This window comes from Anneissia japonica, unplaced genomic scaffold (genome assembly GCF_011630105.1).
Source record: "Anneissia japonica isolate Jap-2015-1 unplaced genomic scaffold, ASM1163010v1 scaffold288162_len571657_cov150, whole genome shotgun sequence".
NCBI lineage: Eukaryota > Metazoa > Echinodermata > Crinoidea > Comatulida > Comatulidae > Anneissia > Anneissia japonica.
In genome coordinates, this window is record NW_022753254.1 from 464130 (window position 1) to 473591 (window position 9462).

The window sequence follows — 9462 nt, forward strand, 5'->3', positions numbered from 1 at the left end:
AGAAAATATTTGTTTTTGAAAAGATAAATGAAAAACTTCAATTCAATCTTTATTGTCAAATACAGTAAAATATAAGGTTTGGAATGAAATAAAAAATCACATACTAAAATACACATCACATCGTAAAATGTAAAAATATATAGTAAAAGTTTAAAATATGTTAACAATTTTGTTAAAATGGATCTCAACCATTTCAATCAAACAGGCACAAAGCAGTATGTCTATAAAATGAATTCAAAATTTTGAATCTATGTTTTTTAAGGTGCTTATCAGCAATAATTGATTACTATTGATTGGAGATGATGATGATGATTACAACATGATAATGATCTGATGATGCGATGCTATGATGGTGAGGAGGTAGAAGCGAAGATGTTATGATGATGGGCTACGACAATGATGATAATGATGATGATGATGATGATGATGATGATGATGATGATGATGATGATGATGATGATGATGATGATGATGATGATGATGATGATGATGATGATGATGGAAATGATGACCAAATGATAAATGATGTCAAATATATGAAACGTGTAGGCTGCCAGAACATTGACCTCTGACGATTAGTGCGTAAACAAATTTTCACAAAAACGTGATGCAATAATGACGAAATTATTATTATTGTTTATTTTCGGTAAATATTTCAGCCGCTCCAAATTTCTTTCCTATTCTTCTTTCTTCCTATGCTTCTTCAAAGTTTTATATTAATAAATACATATTTACGAATGGATACCTTGTTCGAAGAAAGAAATCAAAATATTTGATGGCGCCGCCACTGATGATGATAATGATAGAAAACATGAGGACGATGGTAAAATGATGATGATGGAGATTATGAAGAGGGGAGGATGAGAATGATTTGGTGATGTGTTGATGATAAGAATGGTGATGACGATTTCTATTTGAAAGATAATATTACATTTAGGCCTATATTTTTTTTTTAAATGTATATTTGTGATATATAAAGTAAAGAAACTCAGGCTTATTAGATATTTTGTAATTGGTTGATTAAATGATCAAGTTTCACGAACACACTTGGGGGACACAGAGGACTCAGAGGAGGGACGAGAACAAGAGGCAAGTCCAGACATGAATGGACCACATGAATAGGACTCGCGTACTCGCAAGCAATAAGAAAAGCATATAAATAAGAGTAGCACTTCATTGCATTAAGAGCCAACTAGAAGAGGAAGGAACATAACAAGAAAGGACATAACAAGAAGGGAAAAAAAGGATGGCAAGAAGAAATAATAGGAAGAAAATTTCCCTGGCTAATATCGAATGAGCCCGCTGCTCTGTCTCTTAGATAGTTCGTGGTCAAAACATAAACCGGGCGAAAAAAGTTCTGATCCTGTCTTTACTGGTATGTATGCATTTTTTTTCTTTCTTTCTTCCTTGTATATCAAGGTAAATCTTATATGTTTTCTAAAATCTTTCGGAAGTACCCTATTAATGCGATCGAGTTGCGTTTTGAAAACAACCATCAAGTTAAATTATGTTAATATGTTTGTCCTACGACGTATACTCAAGGACGTACATACGTCGAATTCACTATAGGTTGAGGGCGGGCTACAGTCTAAATTTTGAAGTGCTCATGTATTTCGGTTTCTAAGATTTACAAGTTACATGTACTTTGGTTTCTAAGATTTATTACTTCAGTAACTAACATAACAGTGTTGCTTATTTTTTCTCAAACACTTCAGCTATTTTCTATTTGTTCAATGATGGATATGTTCGCATCATATGGAACGCACGTCGAATGCCTTATTAATGAACGCCCTTCCGCAGTCGCTATCACAAAATGTTCAGGATGGATGTACAATGAGATCGAACAAAAATATCATTTTAGTATACCTCCCAGGGTGAAGAAACAGAGCAATTTTTTTCCTAATATTATTTTCAAACATCACCTAAAGTCAGTCTGGTAATATGAAGTTTCCCATTACTTAAGTTAACCGTTAATGAACTTCCCTCTTCGGAAACCCCTTTGTACGCACTGTGTTGGCATCGAAAATAAATTACCTACCAGACAGAATCAATCATCGCTAAATTGTTAACCTAATTTCCGTTGGTGTACTTTTCTGATTTGTCTTAATTTTCTCGTTTCTTACTCTGACAAGCACATGAGCATCAGACGTATTTCAATTAAAGGCTAACTTCATTTCAAAGTTTGCACCACCTCTCATTAAAGGATAGCGTTTAGTGTGTCTGGTTAAAGTTGTTTCAAAGTTCTAAGGTCGTTAAGACTGAATAGGCGCTAATTGCATGCTTAATTCACCAAAAAGAAAACCGGGCGGGTCTAACACCTATACCGTTAGCTTTATTTTGTTAAAAATTGAACCTCATTCAACTAAGCACATCACTTACTGTTACCCAATTTAAGTCAACGTACTTACTTTACGGTATATTATCAAGACGCAATTTAAGTCATCGTTTGATCCAAAAAGACAATCTGAGTGCTAAAACCATTTCGTTCATTTTCAAGCATCGGTATTTTCGATGGAGTTGTGGTGAATCGAAATTTTAGCGAGTTTGTTTCCAATCTGTAGATTAGGACAAATGCCAAATAGTTAATTTGGTAAGCCCTGTTATTTCAACTGCTCAAAACAGCCCCCTACCATGAGATAATTTACTTAAAAACAATGGTAGAACTAATTATAACACTAAATGAAAAACATTTTTTCTTGATTAAATGCACTAATAACTGTTGATTGAGAAAAGGCTATTATTATTATTATTAATATTATTATTATTATTATTATTGTAAGTAGTAATATATATATATATTATATATATATACATATATATATATAAACACTGTTAAATTAAAACTTGATTACTTTTCAACTGAATGTATTTATTCTCCAAATGCTTACCGTGGCCATGCTCGAACATTTTTAAAAGATTTGGAAAAAATTCGACCAAGTTCAATCATAGGTAAAGTATGATCAAGATTTAGTTTCTACTGATTCCAGCTTGAGTCCTGTCTAGGCCGGATACGAGGAGATGCTGTGCAGAGAAAACAAGAAATATTTTCCATGATTTGATAATCGTCTTTGTTTTGGTTTGCTTGTTCTACCTCTATTTGGGGTCCCAAAATCACATTTATTATTGCAAGTTTATAATTTAGCAATTGTTCCTCAAATGTTATGTCACATCTGTGTCAAGGTACATGTATTAAGCCCTATCCAGACTATCACATTTTATTTGACGGAAACATGTGACATGCCTAAATATGGTCATGATGACATCACATCATTACCATATGGTTTATCATAACTATTTGGTCTTACAACAGTATTTTTTTTTTTTTTTTTTTTTGTCAAAGAAAATTGTTCTGATAGTCTGCAGAAAGCTTAAGAACATAGATTCTGTTTGTGATAGGCCCAATGCCTATAGGAGCCTATCGGGCCTAGCGAAGTGCGTATAATGTAGTCCCATTCTCTCGTTTAACTGCAATGTCAAAATATGTTGCATAAAATTCTTTTTTTTTTTCTTAACCAATAAATATTAGGAGGATAATTACTGTATTATATATGGCACAGTATGAGTTCGTGATACGTTCTACTTTTAAATGCAATGACTAATGGGTCTACAACATTGTTAACAATGCAACAAATGTTCTTGGCCTACGTATCAGATGTCGACCAGAATATGTCATGAAACATGCCACGTGCTATAACAATTCATAATAATTAGGGTACAGAAAAATAATGATTATGTATTATAAGAATTATAGAAAAATGTTATAACATCACAGATAACATACACATATGAATCAGATATAGGATCCATCACTGGTCTTATAATATTGTTACGTGTAGAAGTTAATTCAAGATTATTTTGAGGCCGCCTGACATTTCAATCACAATTCAGAAATGTGACCGGTAAAATTTCGGAATTAATATTAATGTCTTATATATTAGACCTATAGTAGTATTATAAGCCCTACTAATGTACAATAATGATATTAAGTTTATTAAATAGGCAATTATTAGAAGTGTTTCTTTGGTTTCTAAGGTATATTCAATCAACATAAAAAGTGGACGTTTATATAATATGTTGCTGCACTTGATTTCAAAATGCAACTTTCTCTTCTACGCCTAGAAGAGAAACCGGACCGCGACGCAGGCGTGCCGCAATCCTAACCATTTTCCCCTTAAGATATTTGCCTATAAACTATCTATTTAACATTGCTATAGCCTAATTATATATGTTTTTAAAGCACGATGTGATACAATTGATTCTTTTTCTTATATACTTAGGCCTTTGTTCTACTTGCTTATATAATCACTGTTTTATCGCCTATAATGATATATTTTTAACCATGATATTTTTATTCAAATACAATGGGTTTTTGTATAGATATGATGCGATAATTATTTTTTGTGATCTGTAATATCCAACATACATTATCTGATTTATTTTAAAAATGGACGAATTGAAGTGTACTGTAGCTTAACAGTTAATAGGCCTATGAATAGTCTTCCAACTCAGTTCAAATTCTACCATAATTGTTCTCATGCCTAAAAAAAGCCAAGTGTTAAATCGTTCTCTGTAGAATATTGAAGTACGATAGTCTTTAAGTACGTCGTTAGTAAATTCCAATTGTTCCCATATCGATCACTTTAACCTACACTCATCTTTTCAACGATTACCTTTATCATTCCTTACCAATTAGCGCCACTATTGTTATATATGCCCATTTTCGCCTAATGCTACCACAGATACGACACCTTGAACTGTAAGTTGTAAGAGTTATGGCACTCTAAATAATTGGCTCAATACTGTAAACTTAACATCAGTATTGTCAGTCGGTTACCCACAGATTAGATATTAACACCTGAATAAGTTCACAGAGAGTCGATAGTAACACCTGAAGAAAAGTTCACATACAGTTGATATTAACATCTGTGCATAAGTTCACTTTGTGCACCGAAATATACCATAGTTCGTTAATGTTGGTCTGTAATAATGTGACGGTTCATGTGTAATTTAGTTTTCATTTCATTTATTTCGCCAAATTCATTTATTAATATACACACAAAGGACAAAATGACAAAAAATATACAAAATCATAGTCGGTGGCAGAATAAACGAAAAGAAAACTTAATTGCTGTGAACTGCTTTTTCCTCGAAAAGGGTATAACAGTAACATTAAGAACACTAAATATAAAATTATAATATACATATAAACAAATTATAATAAGTAGATATAAATACATAAAAAAATACAACAATGAGAAAAAATTGTCAACACAAAATCATTATATATCCACACGCTGTCCGTCAAATGGCCTATTCGACAAATGGCTTTATCATGAGCCATTTCGATAATATCAGAAATACATTGAAGAAGACTATGTTCTCCTGTGAAATGACAGTTCTTGATTATATGTCACAAATAAATTAGATAAAATCATTCAGTCATTAGGTGTGGTAGCCTTATTGACTTTATAATTGAGCAATGTCTATCTTTAAATTAATATTCCTCCATGTTCACCCACACATGTTTTCATTAATACTTTTTTTCTATGTGGATGAAGCGATTATATCTTATCTATTTATACATTCAAGGAGAAAATATGATACAATAATGTGTAATGTCAATTAACATATTAAAATAACATAAACCATGTAGCAGGTTCGTGTATTAGTTAATTTAAATTCGTCATTAGCTTACGTCATTACGGAGACGAGGGACAATCCCAATAGACATCTGTATTATTCATGACTAATGTAATACATTTTATTGGTGCTGATAGACTATTTATGTTTTAATCACATCGATTAGGCAGTAAATCAGACGAGGTACATCAGGTTCAATGTTGGTTACCGTATTCAACTTTAACATAGGCCAGTAAATGTCATAGCGTTTGCTTCCTTACTATTAACAAGCTGAACACAAGTCGTCTTGTTTAAGAAATGCGCCTCTCAATCCTCTTCATTTTTCAACATCATGACTCCGCACCCACACCCCTTAGATAGAGAGAAATTTAAACAACTAAATTATAGGCTTATGTACGGCCTGGTGAGCTAAATGTACTTAAATAAAAACATTCACTATTTGAATTACTAATTTGCACGAAAAATATCTTCAACATTATCTGAAACATAATAATACCTTTTTGTATTTGAATTGGCTATAAATATAATTTTCGTTATAATATCAGCGATAAATAAGCATAAAGATTTAAAACTGACGAAGTTTCATTGACGGTTTTTTAAAAAATAAATAAATTATTATATTTTTTTAATTTTATCAAAGAGAATATTGAAACTTTGTTATCATTGAGTGCCGCGTAATGGTCAATGATCGGTAAATATAGGTTATTGTAAAATAATTATAGATAAGTAGGCCTAAAATGATTCGTATTCGTTATTACAACACAAATTAAAAGGTAACATATTTATTGACTAACATATTGATTAAAAACATGTTTTTGTAAAATAATGTATTTCTCTGCTCATCATACGCTCTCCCTTGTCTCAGATAAAGAACTTGCGATTAATAATCATGATTTTAGTATACTTCACCAGGGAGGAGCGAATCCACCTGTTTGTACATTATTCTAGAATCTAGATTTTGGAGGTGGTACTACCATGAAGCGCCTCCTTAATTGATAATTAGCAGGTCTCACCGATGGTCAGTCCCCCTCTTATGCCCAATGGACGTTGTTGATTGGTCCATTGTGTTAGTCATCTGACCACCCGGCTTCTATTTGACGTCTGCGACAAAAAAGCAGGTACGCGTCGCTTTATTCGGAAGGTATAAAAGGCGGAACGTAAGCAGAAAGTAGTCACTTCTTCTTTACCAGCGAGCAGACGCCAAATACAAACAGTGATAGTTTTCGCATATTTCTTTGCGAAACTTTGTTTTCTTTCTTACAGTTTTGTTGGTGAATTTGAAGGTTAAGAAATGAACGTATTTATCTCAACGGTGCTCTTTCTAACGCTTGGCGTTTCCTGTATCTCGAGTGGTAAGTACAAACAACATCCCTTTTTATAATAATGAATTATATTATATGAATTATATTATAATTTTTTAGTTGCCATGTTACTATATTAATTAGTCAGTACATACGATGATACAAGTAGATAGGTGAATATATGGTGTATTATGTAATTATGTGAAGTACCGTACGGTAGCTGTTACCACTGGACCATGGTAGTACCGTATATTATTTAAAGAGATGTCGCCACTGTGGCTTGCCACATCGATTAAGGACGAAAGCTTGTGATATCACTAAGATTTTTTATGAGAATTTGAAAACAAAATTATAAAATATGAAACAAATTCTGAAGAATATGATGCAAAAGGCATAGTGCTTCAATATTTTGAGATAAATATATTAATCTTTTGAATGAAAAAGAGGTATTAAATGTTTCCCAGTAGCTTGCATGGCATTCTCATGCATTTATTTTCTAAAACCCTTGCTACTTGAGTTACACCTACTTAATACTTATTTTATACGTCCAGTGGTCTAAATTTAACTTATAAAATATGTCATTATATTCATTTATTATTGACTTCTTTTGGTGACAGGGTATTCATTTGTCTGTAATAAGGCATTTTTTAATTAAAAAAAAAAATATGTGAATCACAAGAAAACTCTGTCCAACTACAAAATTTTATTTGACAAAAAGATGTGACATGCCTAAATATAGTCATGATGACATCACATCGTGACCATATATAGGCACATCATGACCATATATAGGCACATCATGACTACATATGGGCATACAACAGTTTTTCATCAAATCAAATCTGATAGTCTGGACAGAGCTTTAGACTTTATATATACTTTTCAAATACAATGCTGTTCTGTTTGTGATCGTATCTTAGAATCTGTTTATCCTAAGAGAGATCGATGCTTGTATGATAAAAATAAAGACTATTGAATACATTGAAATGTTTACTTTTTACAGTGGTACTGGAGGGCTTCTTTGAAATAGAGGACGGAGGCGATGACATGATATCACGACTGGACACGAAAGCTATTTTAAACAACTTGGAACATGAAACTTTCGAGGAAGTCTCCAACGTAAGACGCAGAACATACAATGCGAAAAAGTGCTGCAAAATCGGAAAGAAGGTCGCTGAAGAATCATTGTTCTGTAACATCGATATGATGCAGGTTGAAAAGAAAAACAATGGAGCCCACCGCAGAAAGATGAAGTTTCACGGACCGTTGGCTCAAACTGAAAACGCCCAGAATGACCTAATGGAGAAGGTCGAAAAATGTTATCCATCAAAAGCATCGCGAAGTATGTTCACAAAATGTTGTCAGTGGCAGCAAAGCTTGATAGACGAGCTGGAATCGTGTAAAGATTTGGAGTCCAAAGAAGCTAAGCGTGACTGCAGACGAGATGTCAAGTCGCGCGAACGCCGTAGGAAGAAATAGACTCTAAACTAATTACCATTGCCATGAACACTAAAAACGTTTACAAATACCTTCCTTGATGACGCAACGCGTTAATGAATGTGACGTGTAACACATAACTTTCTAATTGTCTATAAGTATTTCGTATAAACTGTAATATCGTTAGCGTTTCAGAATGTCTATGGAACGTTTAGTCATTTGTTTACACGGTGTTTCCAAAATAATATTATATGTAAATATTCAAATATAGTTTATTATGTTAGGCATTTTCAAAAACATCGGAAACACCGAATGTCAGTGGCAGTAATTTTTTGATCAATGGTCGCTGCCTTTTGTTAACTAGGTTGGGAGTAAATATGACGGGTAAAACATAATGGGGTTATGCATAATACGATTTCAGTTCGTTTGTACATTCCGTTGCATTTTTTAATAATATATGTTATATAAATTGATACCGCATCTTGTTATTTATTGTTGTTGTTGCTGGTATTAGAGCGTGTGTGTGTTGTTGAGTGGCAGACCTATAACATAATGGTGTTATGCATAATACGATTTCAGTTCGTTTGTACATTCCGTTGCATTTTTTAATAATATATGTTATATAAATTGATGTAGCATCTTGTTATTTATTGTTGTTGTTGTTATTAGAGTGTGTGTGTTGAGTGGCAGACCTATTGGTGCTACGAAATGAATGTGGAATAATTTACATTTAGATTTGACAATTATTGTGATAGGGGTTAGTTGAAGACCAGCCAACCCATATGAATCTATCACAAGTAGCAGATAAAACTGAACATAAAACTTTTCAACAACGTAACACTTGTAGTTTATTCACGCATCATAAAAATACCTCATTGATAATGACAGAGCTTTTCAGCAGTTTCTTCACTCAAACCTCTTGGCCAATTAACCTGAAGCGAAGACTCTGGTCGCAAGATGTCAATTCTTGTAGATTAGCTCGGAAACACATTATTACGTTCATAACCATCCAGTTTTCATGACTCATTCAAACGCAACATATCTGACATATTCTATGTATGGAAATATACGAGCGGCCACTTGA

General features: G+C 32.9%; 2 protein-coding genes across 2 annotated transcripts in view; one reads left to right on the forward strand and one right to left on the reverse strand.

Moving 5' to 3' along the window:
- The window catches only part of LOC117122795 (cleavage and polyadenylation specificity factor subunit 4-like), a 13411-nt gene extending 10703 nt beyond the window's left edge, over window positions 1-2708 (reverse strand). Inside the window, exon 1 of the mRNA XM_033268533.1 lies at window positions 2039-2708. The gene's annotated coding sequence lies outside the window, so the exon portion shown is untranslated. The remainder of the gene's footprint in view (window positions 1-2038) is intronic.
- Window positions 2709-6800: 4092 nt separating this feature from the next.
- Window positions 6801-9009, forward strand: LOC117122796. The gene is made up of 2 exons (XM_033268534.1): window positions 6801-6992; window positions 7945-9009. Exons 1-2 carry the CDS (start codon window positions 6932-6934, stop codon window positions 8418-8420), a joined length of 537 nt encoding a protein of 178 aa, XP_033124425.1. The 5' UTR covers window positions 6801-6931; the 3' UTR covers window positions 8421-9009.
- The last annotated feature ends 453 nt before the right edge of the window (window positions 9010-9462 follow it).